The following is a 23,149-nucleotide window of genomic DNA, read 5'->3' on the forward strand; positions in this document are numbered from 1 at the left end:
GTGATATTATTTGCTCTCACATAAAAACTTGACAAGTTTAGAGTTGAAAATTGTGAAAGTCTAATAAGATGGAGTATTTTTATTTTCTATTACACTGTTTATCCTGAATTGAGTCTCAATATGTTTTGCTTTATTTTTTTTAACCTTCCAAGTGATGAATCAGCCAAAATTGGACCCTTGGAAATTGAAAAACTCATACCCCATGATGTGTCTAAAAGGACCATCCATCCAGTTAACATACTAGTCAAACTATCTAGAGGGAGCGGTTCTGCCCCCGGCCCTCCCCAGCCTAGAAAAACTGTTCAGTCCTTGAAAAACAAGACTTGTTTTCAGTGGGACTGCTTATTTTCCCTTTCCCCTTGGGCAGATTGCAGTGTTGTTTCAGACACTGCCTTTTGGAAATGGGTCAGTAGAAAAGTTCTATTACCAGAAATCATCTGTTTTGAAAAGAAGCTATTCTTTCAGCCCAGCTCACCGCTATGAACAAGAAAGCCCAGCACTTTCTAATAGCTGCTCTAAGACACTTCACCAGTTTAACAGCCATGAGGAAACAAGCATGCTAAAAGCCAAGTGGGATCTCAGTCCTCACCCAACCACTGCCAAGCTAGAAGCTGGAGTATCAGGACCAAAATGTGAAAAGTGGGGCATCTTCTTTCTAGAGAGCATTAGATGCTGTTCAAGTTTGAATTTTCTCTGTGGTATTTAAACTGTGTGATTTTTTTTTTTTTTTTTTTTAGTGTCAAAGAATAGAAAATTAGTTTTAATTGTTACTTACGAGGCACCATATGGCTACTCTATAATTCTGGCTTCCCATGGAGCTGTATGTGCATATGGAAAATGAAATTAATTGGAAATCACACCCTGAAATCTATTATTAAGTTAATATAGCTAACAGCTTGTAGGGTGTCCTCATACTCAGCGTGATGTAATTGCACATAACAAGTAACTATAAACTCATATAGGAGACCAGGAGGGATAAAGAGAGGTCAAAGGGACAGGCTTGGGAAAGGAATAGCATTAATAATGAATATGGTGGCAAACATTTCAGTTACTCACCATCCACAAACCCAGGGTAGAGGGAAGCAATTTAATCACATTCAGATGAATTAATCAGAAGTCTTATGAATTTCACAGCCAAGAGACTGATTTTTATTTTGCCAAGTAGTATTGTGGTATGTGAAGTTCACTCATGGTAGAATTAGTGACAGTTAATTTAAATCAGAAGTTCTCAACCTTGGCTATGGCATCAAAATTCGCTGAGGAACTCTTAGAAACAGTGAATTCTAAATCTAGTTCCTGGGATTTTGATTCATCATTTGTGGATTTCTAAATGACGAAGAAGCATTACAGGTGATCCTCATAAAGCTCCACCATGGACCATGGAAACCACTGATTTAAGTGACATATCACATAAGGCTCAATATATTTAAATGATGCATTCCACAGCTGGTTTATGTACAGTTTCCCTAATTTGGTTTCCAATTTTAAAATAGCATAAGTTGGGGCACTGGGTTGGAGCAGTTTGTTAAGCATCCAACTCTTGGTTTTGGCTCAGGTCATGATCTCAGGGGATCTCATGAGATCAAGCACCACACTGGGCTCAAGGCTAGGCGTGGAGTCTGCTTGAGATTCTCTCCCTCTCTCTCTGCCACTCCTGCTTGTGTTCTCTCTCAAATAAATAAATAAATATTTAAAAAAATAGTATAAGTTAAAGTAAAAATCTAACCTGAGGTCTGATAATTCATTTGGTAAACCTAGAAATGGTGAACAATTTGATGTCATATGTGCTTTTTATGAAATTTGTTAGTTTACCTGTCTGTCTCCTTTCTCATTGAGGGCACTGGCTGTTTTATTCATTTTGGTTTTCAAACACAGAGTGGTAAGATTTCAGTAAATGTTCATGGACTGTAAGTTTGATGTGAAAAGAGACAAAAGTGTTCATTTTTAAAATTAATAACCATATTCTCTTCATTATAGGCATCAGGCACAATCTCTGCTCATCATGACTTGATGTTAATGACAGACTACATAATTTGTGATGTTAATACTGCTTAAAGTGTCCACTCTTCTTTTAGGTTATTCAGGACAGAATCCATGGATTTGAAACTAGGAAGGAGATTTTTTTTTTTCTAGTCGTTATTCCTTTTCCCAAAAGTGATAGGTCTGCAAACCTAACTGATACTTGTAAGGGCCATGTCTAGAATTGTAGTTGAGAGACTCATTGATCAGACTTTGGGGATAAATACCAGTCCAGGCAGGTCTTTGAGGTAATGGTGGATGGTCTTTGTGCATGCTATCAAGGTACCCTAAGGCTGTATTTCAGAAACCTGCTCTCATTTCTCTTTCATCTTCTACAGTTTGTGCTGTCTCGTGCTCTCCACATTGCCTGGGTATTACGTTTGTTCTCCAGGTTTATTGGGTGTGTTACTTCCATTCTTCTCTTCCTGCTCAATTTCTGCCTCAGGGTAGGATTGTGTGGAGAAACCCTTAAATGCTGTGCAAGTACTATGATGTTGAAGACATTTTGTTATCTATCCTAAAATGTGTTGCCTGTGGTGACTCAAACTGGTTTGGACACCAGGCAGGTTGGAAATCTCATGGATGGACTAGAGGAGAGGAAATGATCTTGTTAAGGTGAACAGCTTGGGCAGAGACAGTGAGAAAGAAGGGTTATGGCTGTAGAGTTGAACAAAGCCAAGAAGTACAGGCAGATACAGGAGTATGATTTGTGGCCTGACCAGCAGAGACCAAGAGCTCTGTCTCTCAATTATCAGGGCTCCCCTTCTTCCTGAACAATAGAACCCTGAGTTTTTTTTAATTTAATACGTTATTTTGAAATAATTTCAAATTACGGAGAATTTCAGTTACCATGCAGACAACTCCCAGATCACTTTTACCCGGATTCCCCAACTGTTAACATTTGAGAGCAGGCCTACAGACCTGGTGCCTCATCACCCTCAACATTGTGGTGTGTATTTCCCAAAAAACAAGGAAACTCTCCCACATCATCACGATTCAACCCTCTAAGTCAGGAAACAATTGATATACTTTTACAATCTAGTCAACAAAGCCCATTCAGATTTCACCAGCTGTCCAAACAAGTGTCTGTTTTTCTGTCCTGAAGCAGGATCCAAGTCAGGGTTACATACTGCATACAGTTGTCATATCTATCCAATTTCCTCTACTCCAGGACATTTCCTTCGTCTTTCCCTGTCTTTCAAGTCCTTTCTTGAAAGCATCCAGGCCTTTCCTTCTGTAGATTGTCTTTGAGCCTGAGTCTGTCCAGTGTCTCCTCATGACCAGATTCAGGTCCTGCATTCTTTGTCAAAATGCCCTAACAATGATAGTCAGGTGTTTACAGTTGATCACATTAGGAAGTGCATGACCCACCCCACCACTGGTCAGGTTGGTGTTTGCTAGGTTTCTCCACCTTAGATTTGACATCTCCCCCTAGTAATTGATTAGAATTTTATGGGGAGGTGTTCTGAGATTACACCAATAGCATGTTCCTCATCTAAATTCTGCCCATCAATTTTGACCTTCATGGAGGTTGCCTGAAACAGGTACCTCTCTGATAGTTGCCAATTGGTAATTCTCATATCTATCACTTGTTCTGCATTTATAAGTTGAGTTGGCATTCCGCTGAAGGAAGAGCTTTTCCTCTGTCTGTATGTATGTGTGTATATATGTCCATCAGCAAAAACCTATGAATTCTTTTTATTCAGTGCATTGTCATCCATTCCTAAATCTTTTTGACACGCTTCATCATTTCTGTGAGCATTTTCTTACCTTCTGTCCCAAGATGTCCTTGTTTCAACTTGTACTTCTCTTGTTCCAGCCATTTCTGTAAGAATCCATGGTTCTTTCTAGTAGAAATGGTATTTATAAACTAAGATCTGGGCATGTGGTTGTGCTCATTATTATGGAGGTGTTATTATTTTTAGGCCATCTCAGGAGACAGTTGGGTGTGTAGACACACACACGTATGTATATACATGTACACATACATACAGATATACATATAAATATATAAAGTGTGCATGCATTCTACTCTGCGTGTACACATTTACTTATACACAAATACATCAATAACCATTTCTTTGCATATGTTACAAAAGCCATTGTGTTTATATCGATACTTCTGAGTATCGGAATCTCAAGAGTCCTTTCTAGTCTCACACTTCTCCGTGTTTGGAAATACTTTCTCCTCTGTTGAGAAACCTGAGTCTCATTATCCTCTTATATATACACACTTTTATTATATACTTATTTCCTGAATCAGTGTGACCTGTCAGTGTGACCAATTTCTCAGTTATGCTCTCTGCCTACCACACACACCCTAACATCTTCAGTTTTGGAGTGCTGTCAGATAGGACACTGATGTGCATCTGTGAGGTACCCCTCTACTTCCCTCGGTAACCATATATTGGGCTCCCTCAGGCATGCTGCGAGTACCATCGTGAGCCTTCCCCTTCATCCCCTGCGTGCCCTTTGTTCTCGGGTGCTGGGCCACTCCTAAGTACGTGGTTGCAGGGAGGAAAGACTGCTTTTCCCAGTTTCCCTCGCAGCTAGTTATAGACTTGTGATTTGGCTGTGGCTGACAGTAGCCGGTTTGACCATGAAGTAGAAGTGATATGTTGAGGGACTGTGAAGGTTCTGGAATTAATAAACAAAGGATGAAATTCCTAAAACCCATTTGGTGAATCCCAATCAATTCGTAATTATCTGCATACATTTTTCAGGTGACATGTTTGTAATGTTTAAGGGAATTTGACATGTTAAAGGAACAGAGTAGACATTGATTCCACTTTATGTATTTAACTATGTGATTGACATGACCGTTGTATGTTTCATGTGGAAAGTTAAGGTTTTTGACAAAGATTATAAACAGTGTTGTAATGCTTTCATAGTTTACTGTATCTTATTTTAGTGTGTTCGACTTGAGTTGTTTGGACCTTGATCAAATGCCCCTCCTTGCAAATGAATGTTAAAATTTTAAACTTCTAAGTAGAATGATATGAATTTCAAGTTGAACTCGAAGGCTTATGGAAAAAAATGGATTTTTAAAAATTTGTCACTTTACTGAACTAAGTATTTAATTTAAAACCGTAAGTGGGGTCTTCTTTGCAACAAAGTACCCCTGACCTCTCCCAAATGCATTGACACAGTGAATGTTCTTGTGCTGCGGTGTCCATAACCGAGGGTCTGCAGTAGACATGATTGCAGTGCTGGCAGAGCCTGAATGCCAGGCTGGTCGCCAGAACCGATTTCTGGTGACACTGTCAGCAGATGAGCTGCTGCCCTGGGCAGCAAGATAACATTCACATCCCTCTCTTGGTCGGGCTGGAAGGTGTAATAGAAAAAGCATTGGCTGGGTGTCACACATCTCAACAAGTCACTTGTTGCCTTTTGAACTTCAGTGTTTTCAACTATAAACTGGAGACAATAATTTCTAAATTATGGGCTCATTGGGAGGATTGGAGATGTAGACATCAAGTTCCCAGGACATCGTTTGTCCCTTAGCGGGAGTTCAAACACCAGTGGCATTTGTTAGAGGAAGATGTGAAGGCTAATGGATTGTTGAGGAACTGTTTGGGGCCAAATCAAAGGATGTAAGGCATAAAGCCCATAGTAGTTCACATTCATGAGTCATCTGCTGTGTTGCCAGACATTGTGCCAAGTCTCTATGTAGGTCACATCCTTGGATTCTTCCAGTAACCTGTGAGATATTTCCTATTACCCTCTTCACTTTGCAGGTGAAAAAAATGGAGGTTTAGAGAGGTTGACTTTTAATTTTTTCCACAGCTAAGTAAAATAGTTGAACCTGAATTTAGATGCAGGAACCCCAATGCCATTCAGTGGACTCCGGACACTCCTGCGTTCCTGTGTTGTAGATGCTCCTGTCTGCAATAACCATGCCCCAGAGAAGGCAGGGCCAGTTTTGCCTTTGACTTCAAAGAATTCCTCCCTCACTTTTGCGGTCCATCAGTTTGGCTTGCTGTCTTTTTTTTAACGTGCATAGCACAAGTATTGAGGGAATACACTAATGGAGGGGACTTTGTTTTATTACAAGGTGATCAGGTATATTAAGTCACAGAAACATTTGGTTGTGTAGACAGTAAAAGGAATTGTCCTTAAAGCTAATCCTGTGAGCTACCAGATGGCATAACCTGTCATAGCTTACAACAGGAGGTTTTTGTTGTTAATGCTGCTGTTGGGCCATTATCCTTTTTCCATTTTAAGTGGCAGCCAGTACCCCTAGAAGCGATCATTGGGAATTCTGGTCCAACTTGCAAGTGGATAGTTTGCCTTCTCTCTGACCACTGTCACCTCTCTCTACTCTGCAACTCTTCGACTCACCCAGACTTGAATGGCTGAGGGTGATGGACTGTCGTGCTCAGGTCGTATGGGTAGAGCTTCAGCTTTGGTTGGATCCTGTGCTCTGGAATTTACATTGCATCATCTGAGACGAGGGACTGACTTCGAGTGTCAGTATCCTAATCTCTAGGAATAGTATCTCCTGCAGAGGGCTAATGGAAAGATTCCGTGAGATGCGGTGTGTAAAGTCCTTTGAACAGTTCTGGGGACAAAGTCAGTGGTGAATATGTGGTGTCTTTAAAACACATAATAGCAACCCCAACCACCGTAGTAACAGTCTTAACAGCTGTTAGGACACTAGAGGGCAGATAGCCACATAGCCCACTGCTGACGTACACAGCACTGACCACGCTTAGCATCTGGCTTTCTTCCCAGCTCGTTTTCCCTCCACTGCAGGCTGCCATGGGGCTGGAGCAGGCCCAGCATCTGTGATGGGGAGGGAGGCATGTGCTGGTAAAAACCTCAGCCTGCCAGTGAGGCCTGAAGTTGAGCAGCTCCAGATGGAGTCGAGTGACACCTTCTCTGCCAGGAAACATGGTGGGTAGCCAGGGCCATTCGTGCCAGGACACAGCCATGGATATATCAAAGGGGAGACAGGCAGAAAGTAAGGAAACATGGAGGCCTAGGAACTAAACAAACTGTGCAAACATAAATAAAAATATGGTGCATGTTTGGGGCAGGCAAATGCTATCTGGACTCCAGAGATAGTCATTTTACTTACAAAAGCAGTCATGCATCTGGGAGGGGGCAGGGTGGTGCTAAATGTCTCTTGAGTTTGGGCTGCTGTTGAAGGCATCTAACCCGTTTTAATTGATAGAATCTCGTCTGTTCTTACCAACCATGAGCACGTTTTATTATCGTGTCTGAATGATTGGAACAAATACAAGACGTAGGTATCTTAATGTGTTCTTAACTCTTTTAAGAATCAATAAAGAGTAGATTCATTATAGTAGATTAATTATGAAAATTATTTTGCCCAGTGGTTAGCATATTCATCATTATGATCATCGCGTGCTATGAACTTGATATTTAAGAGGTCAGTGTAATTATAAGCCAGTATAAGTAAGGATACTATGAGTAAGTTTAAGCCAGGCATTGTGTTAAGTACTTTCCATAACTTACAGACAGTTGTTTTTCTTCATTTAATACTCATACAGCAACTCTGTGAGGCAAGTGCTACTTTTATCAGCTTTATCTCATAGATGAGAAAATTGAGGCTCTCTTCTCTGGTCAAGGTCACTCAACTGGCTTGTAAGGGGCAAAGCCTGAGTTCTTATCCAAAGCTCTCTGACCCACGGCTCATGAACTTACTCACTGCACTGTAATCATCTCTGATGTGTTGTCTTCTTTAGGCGGGACTTAAGAGGGATGGTACATTTATGTACACGGAAGGAGATGATTTAACAATTCTGCATGTACCTCTTTGGATGTAGGTGCTGAAGGGCACCTCCAGAGGGCGCCGTCCCCCTTTTGTCACCCTTTGGAAACTTGAGGCACAGTGACTTGTCTTGAGTCTCAGGGATGAATCTTCCTGACTTTCCTGAACCAGATGCAGCTAATTCTGGCAGGCAGAGATAAATGTGACCTCCCAGGCCCAAGGAACGCTGAGGCTGGCTTTGAGCAGAGCATGAGCTGCAGAGTGAGAAGTGGCAGTGTTTGGCCCCACCCTCCATCCTGAGTCACTCCTCCCATGCGGTGAAGTAGTGGCAAGGCCAGGACCGCTGAATGGCAGTGTTCTGTGTACATCTCATGCGTAGGTACAGTCTAGCGCATGGCAAGTGCATTTTCAAAATAACTGTTATTTTCTCCTCCCTGTGCAAATAATACATGTTCCCTGTAGCAGATCTGTAGTCAAAAAGAAAAAGCTAGCATGATCCTCCCCCTTCTATAATCAGAGTTAATACTTTGGTATATTTCATTCCTCATTTATCCTCAGTATAGATATTATGAGTGTACACACGAGCATGTATTTATTTATATTTTTTATTTTTTTAAAAGACTTTATTTATTTGAGAGAGAGCATGAGAGAGAAAGAGACTGTGCACAAGCAGGAGGAAGGGCAGAGGGAGAAACAGACTCCCCGCCGAACAGGGAGCCCAACGTCGGACTCGATCCCAGGACCCTGGGATCATGACCCGAGCTGAAGGCAGACGCTTAGCCAACTGAGCCACCCAGGCAGCCCACATGAACATATATTTAATGTTACATATTTTGGATTAGAGCAAGCTTCCTCCCCTACCCTGGCCCGACCTGGCAGTGGTACTGTTATGGTTCTTACCAGGTTAAATAAACATATATTTTATTTAAATCTGATACTAGTTTTTCTCTGATTATTAAGTGGCATAAGCAATCATTGTAAGAAGTGCAGGTATAAAGAAAGAAGTAAAAATCATTTGAACCTTTACCCCATATATAGGTAACCACTGTTGATATGGGCCTTATATCATTTTAGAGTCTCAGCCATTTATATCTGCATTTTCTAAAGTTTGCAAAAGGGTAATATACTGTAGTTTGTGACAGATATGTTTTGGCTTTATTCTCTAAATACTTGCTAGTGGTTTGCTTTCAAAAACCCCACAGGCTTATCAAAAATCTGGAGTCCCATGACGTTAAGCTTCAGGCAAGTGGTAGTACAGAAAAGCTTTGGGTTAGAGATCATCATTTTCATCGTTCTGTCGCTTAAGCACAGACCAAGTCTCCAGGCATCATCCTTGCTTTTCAGGAGGGTGCAAGTATCCCCAGGAGAACTCATTTCCCTTTTCAAAATGGAATAGCCACACCAAGATCCCAACACAGGCATGGTGCAGGGAAAACAGCTTATGAATAGTTTCCTTGGAGCTTACAAAGCATCGCTGCTATAAAAATTCATGTAATAACTTAATCAGTTGTTTTCAAAAAGTTACATATGCTCATCGTTTAAAAAAAATCCCCTTTGAAATCAGGACTTTGCATATCACTGACTATGACTTAGGAATGTTTTGGGCCAGGTTCTGATTTGGAGATGGTGGTAGGGGGAGGTGATTCCTTTTTCCCACGCTAGTGGAATTTGACAAGTCACAGATCTGTTGGGTGCCTACGATAGGCCAGGCATTGGTCTTTGTGCTGAGGTGTATGAATTCAATATTTTGCTGTGTTTAGTTTCAGCAAGAGACTTAGGATCTCCATTGTCAGAGCACTCGTCTATTTAGATTTTTATGCCAAAGACACTCTAGTAATATGTTCTCAGAAATAGTCACGTATTTCTTGATTGAAGTTTGAGTCATACAGATACATGCATTTGTCAAAACTTACTGAATGGTATACTTCAGATTTGGACATTTCATGCATGTAAATTTTCTCTCTCCCCAAGAAGGAACTATAAACAAATATCAAACTTGAGTTACTGATATGTGTGCTGAAGAGTTTAAGGGTAACAGTACTGAAGTCTGCCACTTTGAAATGCAGGAGAAAAATAAGGTGAACTCTGACAATGGAGATAGTGAGAAAGCAAATGCAGTGAGATGTGAACAGTTGTCGAATCCAAGTGGTGAGGATGTGGGTGTTTACTTGTTGGTGTTAAACTTCTTTATGTGATTGGAAATCGTAATAAAATGTTGGGAGACAAACCGAGTTACAAGACTCCATGTGAATGGGTTAAGGCACAGTCTCTGGAATTATCTTTCCAGCTTAAAAATTCTGACTCTGCTTCTTGCTAGCTGTGTGACTCCATATAAGTCAACTTCAGCTGGGTTATTTGTTAAATATAGATAATGAATACACTTAGTACAAATCTCATTCCAAAGTGAACTCCTCACAAACACAGTGATTACGATTTCACAGAGCAACGGAAGTGATGAGTATAAATCATTGACCATATGCTGAGGGCCCACTATGAGGTTGGCACTCTCATTTGGTCATTTTCAGGGGAATGAGGCGATCTCATTCTGCATCGTGCTGTGTGTGCTCTTCAGTGGAAACCTCCACACAAGAGAAGGTGTGAGGAGTGTGATTAGCAAAACTGAGAATGGCTTCATTAAATTTGACAGAACCCCTCCCTGGCACTGTTGATCCTCCTTGGCCCGGCATCTCCTTTGAACTAGAAGGCCCTCCAGAGAAGTGGCATCTGCTTCATTAGACTTTGTAGCATTCCTGAGTTGATGTTGATTTTTCTCATTGTAAAAGTTACTCCCTTTGTGTAAGGCTAGGCTGTCCCCTATTTGGGGCTTATCCTGTTTTTGCTTTATGGATCTGTGTCCTGGGAAATTCTTCTAATGTAGTAGGCTCTCCCTCCCTCCCCACAGTTGAATCATGTTTATGCATTATGACAGCCTGTTCCAACCTTGTGCTGGGAGGCCAAGAGAAAGAGTTCAGGAACCTGGGAAAGGCTGCAGCTGGGTCTAAGGACACCAGCAGTGGGGGATGGAAGGAGAATATTTCAGGTAATTCTGTGGGTGTGCTGTTTACTTCTGGATGTTGGATATCATGCTGCTGGAAACTAAGGTGGAAAACAGTAAAAAAAACTATGGTGTTGAGTGTAAGTGTGGGATATAGAACAAATTTTGGCTATTTTTTGAAAGGAGAATGAGCTATCAATAGGTAGGAAGAGTAGACTTAGATGCTAGCTTTCCAGCTGCAATAATGAAATGTGAATGAATCTTCAGAGTAAACGATTGGTATTTCAAAGGGCATCCTCATATCGGACTGCTTGGTTGGCCAAGTGTGAAATAGGACTCAATTCCTCTGCCACACCAATACCATTGGAGAACTACTTAAAAGCTGCCAGAATTTTCTTTGAGTTTTACCAGATGTGGATGCTAGCTCTTGGGTATTTTTCTGTGTTGTCGTGGGTGTTGCAATTTCAAAGTCAACTCAAAAAAATAATTATTATTTTTCCCCAGGAAGTAAAATGCATAGCAGCTTATGATTTCCTTAATTTCCTATTTGTAACACTTGGCCTGGCTCCTTCTAGTATGAATTCTTGCTCAAAATGAGGCATTTCTTTTTAAATGCTGAAAGTCCTAGCAAAAAAGACTATTCGAGCTCGAATGCTTCAGAGATAATCAGAAAAATTGTTGTGAAGACAGTCACAAGAAAATAGCTCCAGGTTTTGTGGTTTATGAGGTTAGGTATAGTACAGGTTGATATATCAAGCACTCCAATTATCAGGGATATAAGCACAGAAGTCCTTATTTGAGAGTAGTTCTAAGGAGGAGGTGATAGGAAGTAGAATTTGAAGTCAGTGGTAATCTCTGTGGCTGTTGAATGGACCTGTTGAAAATGAAGACAGTGATCTCAGATATAGTTGAACATGCACTTGAGTATCTTGGATGTATTTACAAAGAGTAGAAGGATAAGAGGAAGGAGGAAGGAAGGGAGGAAGGGAAGGAAGAAAGAAGGAAGGAAGCAAGGAAGGAAGGAGGAAAGAAGAAAGGAAGGAAACCAAAGAAAGCTGTCATAGAGAGAAAATGAAAATGTAAGTATTTATCCAGCCTTCACAACCCTTGAAAGTCAACCAAATATAAACTCTTCCCAGTTCATGGAAATTGCACAGTTTCACCCTCCAGGATGCAATCTCAAGTCTTCTTTGTGTTTAACATTCGAGCAATAGACTTAGATTTCAGACAAAAGGAATGGGTTAGGACAGGCAGTAAAAGAGCAAGACACTGCAATTTAAAACTCAATGTAATTTGAAAGTGACATAACAAATGATGCTGGACCTCTGGAGATGTGTGCATCATGGGCAAGGGGTTCTGAGATCTTCCATCTCTCTTGGCATAGTTCATTCCTGGCATCTGTTGAACTCCAGTGTGTCGTACACCACTTTACCACTTTAACATGGAAGATAAAAACCTTCTGGGTTCCTTTTTTATGGCAACACCACCAAGCCGTTGTTTGGAATACTGTGTCTCCGGTGTTTGGAATTGTAGCACATTTTAAGTCTGGAAGCTGTGTTTATTTGCAGGTTGGGAGGGTTGGCCATATCCTTTGTTATTGCTGGTGTCAAACGGTGGCACAGTTTGAATCTCACTGACCCCTTGGGAGCTTTCATGGGAGCCCTGTTTGAGAGTTAGCTTACCTGCTTCGGGTTTTTTTTTTTTTTTTTTAAGACCACCATGATAAAATTATGGAAGATCTTAAAAGCACTTAGGGAAAAATAACTAAATTTAACAAAGGCTGTACATGTGTTTTTCTATTTATTTTCTGTTCTTGAATAGAGGGAAATAAACTTTAATATGGGAGGTTTTCTGAAGATCTGAAATAACAAACGTGAATGATTTGCAGTGCTGAATCTTGGCATGCTTTACTGGTTTATTTGAGATGGTTCTCTCATGATTTCTAATTTAAATAGATAACTAAGAAGCCAAGCAAATACAGATGCAAAAGCAAAGTAGCCTTTCTCAGTTGGTGACCCCTTCATGTCTTCACTTCCCAGCCCTGTCTAACTGGAAAACCCATCTCTTCCTTGTGATGTCAGTCAACCCTCCTTCTTTATGGCTCTTCTGCTCTCCCCTGCCTAGCTTGACTTGGCACTCAAGTCCCCTTCTTGCTGCACTGTATTTTAACATTTATTACAGTCTTAATATTTTTCAGTAATTATTTGTTTGTATATCTTTTCTTTGAGAGGTTTTAAGTTTCTGAAAGGCAGGGACCCTGACTTTTTTTAATCTTTGAATTCCCACAGAGTAGGTGCTCAGTAGATGTTTGAAAAGGGTAGCACATTTCCTGCCATGCTCAGTTTTCTTACATGACACTTGAGGAGGTCATGTTGTTAGATGTGGAACCATGTTTCCTGAAGATGTCTTCTGGGGGCTTCTGCAAATATAGGCATCCCTGACCCATATGATAAAGTTATAAAGACTGATACAGCAGGGAACATTGAAATAATCAAGACATACTACTATGGATAACTTCCTGTGTTTGTCTCACATTTTAAACTCTTATTTTTTATTTGTTTTTAGGACAACATGTGATAATTGGGAAAAAAATGTAAATCACTACTGACAGGATGTAATGCTCCACCCATAATACCATTCCTTAGCCCCTTAAGATAACCTCAGTTAATAGTTTAGTGTTCATTTAGATTTCATTATGACTATATAACTAGTCACAAATGTATTTGTTTTTTGAAATATTGATCATTAAGGTCTATTTGGAGCATATAGTATATGGGACATATTCCCATGTTCACACATAAAGATTTATTTAATCATTGTTAATGGACATACAGTATTGTATTATTTCCTTATATGGCTATAAAAAATTTATTTTTCCAACCCCAAATGTCCACATGCTGATGGATATTTTGGCTATTTTCAAGTGTTTCACTATTATAATCACATTGTAGTAAAAAATCCTTATTTCTCTAGTTGATTTTCACAGAAGTGGGACTGTTCTACCAATAGGTTTTCTGTGAGCACTGGGTAGGTGGACCTCCTAATTGAGAACATTCTAGGTGGTGACATTTTAACTGTGGTGACTTTTTCAGTAGCACGGAACAAGTACTCAGTACTATTTCTTGATTTGCACTGGGCTCAGAGGCCTGTGAGAAGGATTTTGAGTGCACTGCCCAAGATTGGGAAATCAGACACATGGGCCTGTCTGGAGAAAGGCTCTCCAAGGAGCAGAGCCGCTTAGAGAGTAGAGGGGCTCTGTGAGATGATCTCTGTGAGTAAGGAAAGGAGGTGACCCCACAGCTTTGAGGGCATAGAGGTCTCAGGGTTAGGGTGTGGCAGTGCCTGACTGTGCCATTGTCCCCTGGAGAGTGTGTGCATCTGGAATAGAGACTGCCCTGCAAAGGGAAAAGCTGTGTCATTGGGCTCAGCTACTCTCCTTGAGCACTCGTGGGAAGCTGAAAGATCTTCCTTGATTGTGGCAAGGGAGAAGCCTAGAGGAAACGGGTGGTACTGTGACCATCGGTGGCAGAATGGTAACCGATGCAGAGTCCAGAAAGTAGCATATGGTACCTCTCACCAAATGGAGGGCCACGTAGAGGAATTGACATACCAAGACAAAGTAGGGAAAAGACAAGATTTCCAATCAAGAACGTGGGAGATCTCAGAATCCTAGTAATATTTCTGTGAAAGAGAAAGAAACATCTTTAAATATGGGTGCAGCCGATGGTCAGATGAACACTTTCTGAGCAGGAGCCCAGTAGGCAGCAGAACCGCAGTGAGACCCCCCTCCCTGCCCTGGGAAGAGCTGCACGGGTGCACACAGCAGGAGTCTATAAAGTTTAGAGACTCGAAGCAGGGTTGTGCCCCTGAGATAAAACCGCTCAGTCACAGGCTGGGTGAGCACAGAGTACAGATGGAAAACAGGGAGAGAGAGTGATTGACTGCTTTTCCCTGAGGCCACACTGAAGAGTGGGGGGTGCAAGCTTTCAGCTCGGGGGCTGGAGATGGGGTCACCACCATTTTCATCCCCCCCACGGGCTCCAGAGCCACTTACACTGAACCCAGCCTCGGGCAGGGGGGCTGCAATTCTGCCTGGGCAAAGACACTTGAGAATCAGCGCAACAGGCCCCTCCCCCAGAAGACCAGCAGGAACATCCTGCCAAGACTGAATTTACTAATTACACAGAACTGCAAAAGTCCAGTGCTGGGGGAAAATAGTATATAGAATTCATAAACAATTAAAAATGTTTTTTTCCTTTCAGCTAATTTCTTATTTTAAAAACTCTTTTTAAAGTCTTTCTTAATTTTCATTTTTACATTTACATTTTATATATATATATATTTTTTTTTTTTTCCATTTTTGGCTTCCTTTCATTGTATTTGATTTTATTTTTGTATATATATAAGTTTTTCTTTCTTTACAATTTTGGGATCTAGTTTCTTCTAACAAACAGACCAAAATACACCCAGGGTCTACTGTATTGCTCTGTTCTGTTCACTTGTTTGATTATATTCTCTCTTTTTTTCTTTTTCTTTTTCTTTTTTCCAGTTTCTGATCTCTTCTGATTTGATTAGTATAAATTTTTCTGGGGTCATTGTTGCTATTTTTGTGTTTTGTTCTCTTGTTCATTTATTCTTCTCTGGACAGAATGACAAGACAGACAAACTCACCCCAAAAAAGAGAACAAGAGGCAGACCTCACTGCCAGGGACCTAATCAGTACGAATATAAATAATATGTCGGGACTTGAATTGAGAATAATGATTATAAAGATACTAGCTGAGCTTGAAAAAAGCATGAAGACACTAGAGAATCCCTTTCTGAAGAAACAAAAGAACTAAAATCTAATCAGGTTGAAATCAAAAAGGCTATTAATGAGATGCAATAAAAATGGAGGTTCTAACTGCTAAGATAAATGAGGCAGAAGAGAGAATCAGTGATATAGAAGATAAAATGATGGAGAATAAATAAACTAGGGAAACAGAGATAAACAACTGCTGGATCACAGGGGAGAATTTGAGAGATAAGTGATACCATAAAGCGGGAAAAGAAAAATTGGGGTCCCAGAGGAAGAGGAAAGAGAGGTGCAGAAGGTATATTTGAGCCAATTATAGCTGAGAACTCCCCTAATCTTGGGAAGGAAATAGGCATTCAAGTCTAGGAGACATAGAAAACCCCCACTCAAAATCAATAAAAATAGGTCAACAGCTAGACATATAATAGGCTTGCAAATTTCAAAGACAAGGAGAAAATCCTGAAAGCTGCTCAGGACAAGAGGTCTTTAACCTACAGATGTAGAAACATAAGGCTGGCATCAGACCTATCCACTGAGACCTGGCAGGCCAGAAGGAACTGGCATGGTATATTCAGGGTGCTAAATGAGAAAAATATGCAGCCAAGAATACTTTATCCAGCAAGCTGTCATTCAGAATAGGAGAGTTAAAGAGCTTCCAGGACAACCAGAAACTAAAAGAATTTGTGATCACTAAACCATACCTGCAAGAAATAGTAAAGGAGATCCTTTAAGTGAAGACAGAGCCCAAAAGTAACATAGACCAGAAAGGAACAGAGACAATATATAGAAACAGTGACTTTACAGGTTAATACAATGGCACTAAATTCATATCTTTCAATAGTTACTCTGAATGTAAATGGGCTAAATGCTCCAATCAAAAGACACAGGTTATCAGATTGGATAGAAAAACAAGACCCATTGATATGATGTCTACAAGAGACTCATTTTATTTTTTTAAAGATTTTTATTTATTTATTTATTTGAGACAGAGAGACTGCACAGAGGGAGAGGGAGAAGCAGACTCCGCACTGAGCAGAGAGCCCGATGCAAGGTTTAATCCCAGGACCCCGAGATCATGACCTGAGCTGAAGGCAGATGCTTAACCGACTGAACCACCCAGGCACCCCCTCTAAAATAAATTTTTAAAATCTTAAAAAAAGAAATATATCTTTTAATAGACAAAATGTAAGATTGTTTTATTAGTCTTAAACTATAAGAAAAAGTAAGATATTACAAGTGAATTGAGCCTTTCTGAGGTAATTTTAGTCTAGCTTTAAATATTTTATCACCAATGAAATCTGTATTAATGGTTATGAAAGCAATAACATCAGTGACATAATCAGATAAGTAGGCTAGTTTATCATTACAGATTTTAATGAGAGCTATAATTTGGTAATGCATATGCAATATTTTTTTAAGTATGGCAATATGAAAAAAATGATTTTTCAAACTTTAGGAATTTTTATAGGAACTAAAATTAAAATTATTCCCTTAAAAGCAAAAAGTGTGTTGTCTTATGATGATATTATTACTTACTTTATAACCAATAAACTGTTCCAAGTGGCATTATTGTGCCCCTACACTCTCCAGATGAAGGAATTACTTTAGATAATGTAGAATTAATTGACTACTATATTCAATAGGAACTTTAAGATTTAAAACTTATATAAAAGCAGGGAGCCTGGGTGGCTCAGTCATTAAGCATCTGCCTTTGGCTCAGGTCATGATCCCATTGTCCTGGGATCAAGACCCGCATTGGGCTCCCTGCTCGGCGGGAAGCCTGCTTCTCTTCTCCCTCTCCCTCTGCCCCTGCTTGTGTTCCCTCTCTTGCTGTGTCTCTCTCTGTCAAATAACTAAATAAAATCTAAAAAAAAAAAAAAAAAACTTATATAAAAGCTTTATCAGTGAAGGATTTCTTAATGTAAAATAATGTCTCCCTGGGGCGCCTGGGTGGCTCAGTTGGTTAAGCATCTGACTCTTGGCTTCAACTCAGGTCAGGATCTCAGGGTTGTGAGATCGAGCTCCACATGGGGTCCCATGATGGGCACGGAGCCTGTTTAAGATCGCTCTCTTTCCTCCCTCTTCCTCTGCCACTCCCCCCACCCCACTTTCTCTCTCTTTCTCAAAACAAAAACAAAAACAAAAACAAAAAACAACAACAACAACAAAAACACTAAAATAATGTCTCCCTGAGCAACTTCCTATTTGTATCACAAAACCCTTGTTCTAGTAGAGATGGTCCTAGTTCCATCTTTTATTTTAAAAATGACTGTTTCAGATACGTGCGATTTAAATCTTTGATAGGTAGCAGTCTGGTGGGAAGCTAAGTATCTTTAATCCTAATTCAATCAAAGGATGTGACCAATGGTGAAATAGTTTATTCTGATGTCTTGTGTGTTTGAAATTCTCTGTTCCAGTGTTGGGCGAGCCTATGTCAGACATGTTGAAAGTTAAAATAATTGTTTTAGTCTCAGGGATGCCACTGAGCATATGGAAAGAGTCGTTGCAATATTATCTAATTCCCAGTGACCTCGTTACAACAAGAGGAAATAGGACTCCATCTACAGGAGATATTACAATAATCAAAGATAGGTAATTCTCCAATTTTAAGTTTGGGTTCTTGGATCATCATGAAATCACAGATGTTAACTCATTTTCTTTGGGAAATTAGCACTTAGGCCTCTAACTTATCACCCTATAATTCCTCTTTTTGTAGTATCTTCGACTCTTCTTGCCTCACCCCCCCCTTCTTGCCTCGCCCCCCCCTTGCCTTCCAGTAATAGGTCAATCTGAAATACATTGTCACTTTCTCAATTAAGAATCCCATCAGGAGTATTAAGGAGGGCACGTTCTGCATGGAGCACTGGGTGTTCTATGCAAACAATGAATCATGGAACACTACATCAAAAACTAATGATGTAATGTATGGTGATTAACATAACATAATTAAAAAAAAATCCCATCAAACCTCCTGAAAGGTGATCACCATGCTGGAAATTATGCCATGCAATTGTGCTGAAAACTGGATATTCCAATTTGCTCTGGCGGTGAACCATGGAATCCATAGTTCCCCAACAATTCCAGTGTTATTGACTCAAAATAGATGATCACCTTTGTAGCCTCCATCTCTACAGCGCTGCATTTGCATTTAGGAAACTATTATATTTTTGAAGAGAGCAATATTGAATTCACTAAACTGTTTTAAAAAGATAGTTACAAATAACATTCTTATCGATACACCTGATTAACATTTTCAGACATTTGCTAGGTCCTTTTGCATTATGGTTCTGAACTGTTTCATGTAAACATTATTTTGCATAAATATATTTTCAGGATGCCGTGAACTAGTTTTACAAAACTTGTCTGATTAAAACATTTCTTATTTATTCTCTTTAGGTTATGCTTTCCTTAATGAATTTATTTTTTTTTTTCCTTTTAGATTTAATAATGCTTCCAAGAATGTTTATTATCCAGCCTGGGACTATTGGGGAACTATAAAAATTGGTATAAAACTGTGTTATTGTAATTAGAATGACACTTGTGGTAAGGAATGAGAGGAGAACATTTGAGAAAGCATTATTTTAATATGGCTAATAGAGTCAAACAAGAAGACCACAGCGTGGGTTTTTTTAGGCTTCCTAAATGGCTACAAATATTATTCTAATAAGTGATATGGTAGTTGAGAATCTTATGTACTGATAAACTTATCAAATATGTTGCTTACAATACTTCTTCTCCTAAAATATATATAAATTACAGTATAACTGGTTCCCATCTAACTGAGTGGAATCCTAGTCGTGAGCACTGTTCATTATCAGAAACTCACCAGAAAAGGAACAAAATAAAGTAAATGCACTGCACATTAAGGCTGCTGCATATAAGAGTAGTAGTTAAGGGCAAGGAATTTAGAGTTATACATACCTAGGTTTTACTAACTTGGAGTCCAGTAATATGGTTATCAGTATGTAAGTGCAGTGTATTTCTATACAAAATCTATTAGAGTAGGTGTTTTTTTCTCCCCTCTATCTCTTTTTTTAGCTTGTTATCCTAAAGTATGGTTAAATCATCTTATGTTAGACAAAAATTGGATTTTGTGTCTGGGATATTCTTTTGTAATTTTGTTTGGAAATAGGGAGGTAATGTGAAAAACAAAAAACCACCCAGAAATTTGTATATTTGGAGAAATCAGATCTTTAAAATGGAAACAGGGACATTGTGTGGAATCAACTTGATTAATACTGAATGAAAAGACTAGATACTGTTCAGCAGGATTTGGCCACTTAATTTTCAGCCCTTTGAGTAAATAATTGAATTAAATTACTTCATGTGAGTTTCAGGCAAGATGAGAAAAACTTGCTTTTATTTGGGCTATTGACATACTACACTGATTTAGCACTTGACATCTAACAAGAAGAGATGATTTTAGTGGACTTATTTTTGGCCTGGGGTGTAAGTTGCAGGAGATGTACCTAGATTGGATACAGTCTTTTCCTTTGTCTTTGCCACTTGTCCCAGTATGGATGCACAGTCCCCAAGTGGCTGTTCAGTCTACCAGTTAGGTGGCATGGTGTCCTTTGACGCGTGGTCAAATGGTGACACATGTAATCGACAACACTTCATTGAGGCTACAACTGTTTCTCTGTCTTGATAGTTCATGCCTAAGGCTGATTCAGTTAAGCCTGTGTAGTGCCAATTAACAATGCCCAATTAGGTATTCTGTCTTGCTTTCAAGTTTTGCTGCTGGAAAGCTCGTTGAGAAACACATCTCTTTCTTCTGGATGACAAGCTTATGAAAATTGATAATGGCAATGGAATGCTGGTTATCCTTTTTAAAGAATTTGAAGTGATCACAATTAAAAATTTGAGTAGACGGCAAAAAGTATTTTTTCTACGTGATGTCTTCAAAAGAGAAATAAGAAATGTCTTCCTATATGCCATTTTTTTGGTTAATTGCTGAAAATAATTAGTGATGATAGCTATCATGTTTTGACTTCTTTTAAACGTGCCAGGCATTGAGATAAGCACTTTACCTACTGTTTTTCATTTATTCCTCACATCATCCTGACACTGTAGATTACTTCATTATAACCATGTTACAGACAGGCTTTTACTTTTACCTTTCTGAGCCTCATTCTCTTCTTGTCTACGAAGAAAGTGATGGGCAGAGGTTGGAGATTTTATGTCTGTTTAACTCCACAGTCCTTGCTCTTAACTCCACATGTCCTTACATGCAATGGCCTAACTACGAAATAAATTTGTTCTACTTGGTTTCTTTCCTCATGTGTTTCTAATAATGAGTTGTCATCATAGCTTGTTCTTTGCCCAGTTAGACTTGAGCCAGTTTATCATAAGACATGGGTTTGACTGATGCTATGATGGTTCATATATATGGCAGCAGCAAGAGTTGAAGGGTATCAAGGGCAGCAAAGAAGGAGCTCTGTTTGCTTCTGAGAGAAGGTGAACCCTAGTTTCCTGAGTGTAAGCAAATAGGAGAAAAGAAGACCAACCAGTAAAGACAGTGAACCCTAATAATCTGACTATATCAGCTGGAGTGACTGTCTTACCCAATGCTGTCATAATGTTGAATCTTTCTGTAGCTCCCTGTTGCCTTCATGATAAAACCCTCGGTGGCTCCTTCTCTTGGAACCTTTGCGTGCTTGCCTTGAGTAACAAGAACAGTGATAGAGATAGCTGACATAGCCAACACTTATGGAGCCTTCACCGTACAGGAATGGTGGCAGACACCAGCAAACTTGTTATTATTAATATTATTATTTACCCATATCTGCCCAAGTGGCAATAATCCTTTTGATTCTTTACAATATAGAAAAGTAATAAAATGAATTAATTGATTGTGGCAGTAGTCTTTCATTAATCTTAGGAGTTTTCAGGCTCTTGGGATAAAGTATTCACATGTATGTATGATTTAATTCTCAAAATCCCATCATTTTTTCACAATTGAGTAAATTGAGTCTCAGAAACATTAAGTAACCAGCCAGGTGTCAACAGCGGGGTAAGGGATGGAGGCCTGATTGAAACCTGGTCTGCAGATTCTGAACCTGGTGTTAAACCAGAAAACTCTTAGAGCCTCATAGAAGATTGACTTAGTTTTTTGAATTTAGACAAAGATGAACGACCAAGAGAGGATGCCAGTTGTGACCAGAAGAAATGTACTATTTGGTTTATGAAACCTGTTTGAAGGCTGCACGTTTTTTCTCTTATTTTTCTTTTGGTGGTTGGGGGCGGGGGGGCAGCGCTCCTGTTTGCTGAAGACCTCATTTCTGTCACTGGGCTGTTTCACACATGTAGCTTTTGAGCTAGGCCCACGAAGATACTTGAGTTTATGAGTCAGGTCTCAAAGGTCAAAAGCAGACACTTCCCCCGTTCCTTGAGTGTGTTGAGAAATGAAAATTCCACCACCACTTTCCCCTAGGATGTTCTCTTACTCTGCCAACATTTCAGAAATATTGCTTGCTTCCAATTTTAATCCACTTCCTCCTCCCTTATCCAGTCCCACCAATATCTAGAACATCCACTCAGAAATCTGTTGGTTTCCAAGAATACAGTTATTAACCACTCCTTTTGCATCTCTCCCATGTACTCCAGCCTTCCCTTTGACATCTCAGCTAGTAGTTAGCTCTTCTGACTGGCAGATTGGTGCCTCTGCCACATGGGAGTGTCATTACACAGTAAAATTAATACCTCCGGCCTGGATTTATTTAGCATCTTCTGACACTCAAAAGAACAAGGGAACACATGCCTTGCTTTCTCTTGGGATGGTTGAGTATTAGGTTAAACTGGTAGGAAATATTTTAATGTCCTTGATAAAGACTTTGTATTTAGATGCCCTGATTTTTTTTGAAGTTCTTTATGCCTTTATTTTCAAAATTAGTTTAAGAGAGCTTTTACTGCTTTTGGGAGGTATATGCTTTTCCACATTGCTTGTTGCTAAAAAAAAAAAAAAAAAAATTAAAATCCACTACCCATTCTGAATTTTCTTTTTCAGATGCAAAAGAATTTGTTTTAAAAGCCCAGATCTTAGCTGGAGGAAGAGGAAAAGGTGTCTTCAGTAGCGGTTTGAAGGGAGGTGTACATTTAACAAAAGAGTAAGTCTGGAGATCTTAATTCTGTGTCTTTGGGCTAAACAGTTATGGAAGATCTTGCTCATGATTGCAGGAAGCACCGAGAACAAGATGATTGGAATGGGGTGGAAGCAGGAGGTAGCAAATAAAGGAAATGAATTATAGGTAGAGAGCTCTACAGTGCCCCAATGTTCTTTATCTCATAAGAGGATTTTTTCTTCACTAATTGGTGAAAACCCGACACTCCTTCTGTCCTAGACAATCAGTGATCCATCATAAATGTTGAAAATGATAACATAAATTAAATGCTGCCTCCATATTGTCACTTCCCTGTTTCAGAACCTGCAGTGGCTCCCAGTACCAGTGGCTTCAGTTGTCCCTCCTGTCTGATAGTATGAGCCTTTGGGTATCAGGGCCCAGCACTGCCCGTTTTCCTCTTCTCTTCTGTCACATACCTTTTCATTATGTACTTTGAATCTTACCCTCTCCCTTGTGCCCCTCAGTGGACAATACTTCTCACA

General features: G+C 39.7%; 1 protein-coding gene across 1 annotated transcript in view; it reads left to right on the forward strand.

The window, feature by feature from the left end:
* Nucleotides 1–23,149, forward strand: part of SUCLG2 (succinate-CoA ligase GDP-forming subunit beta) — a 257,845-nt gene that overhangs the window by 104,229 nt on the left and 130,467 nt on the right. The window contains exon 3 of the mRNA XM_034997522.1: nt 22,553–22,652. Within this exon, the coding sequence (XP_034853413.1) occupies nt 22,553–22,652 (100 nt within the window). The remainder of the gene's footprint in view (nt 1–22,552; nt 22,653–23,149) is intronic.

Source organism: Mirounga leonina, unplaced genomic scaffold (genome assembly GCF_011800145.1).
Source record: "Mirounga leonina isolate KUSES-001 unplaced genomic scaffold, KU_Mleo_1.0 Mir_94, whole genome shotgun sequence".
Classification (NCBI taxonomy): Eukaryota; Metazoa; Chordata; class Mammalia; order Carnivora; family Phocidae; genus Mirounga; species Mirounga leonina.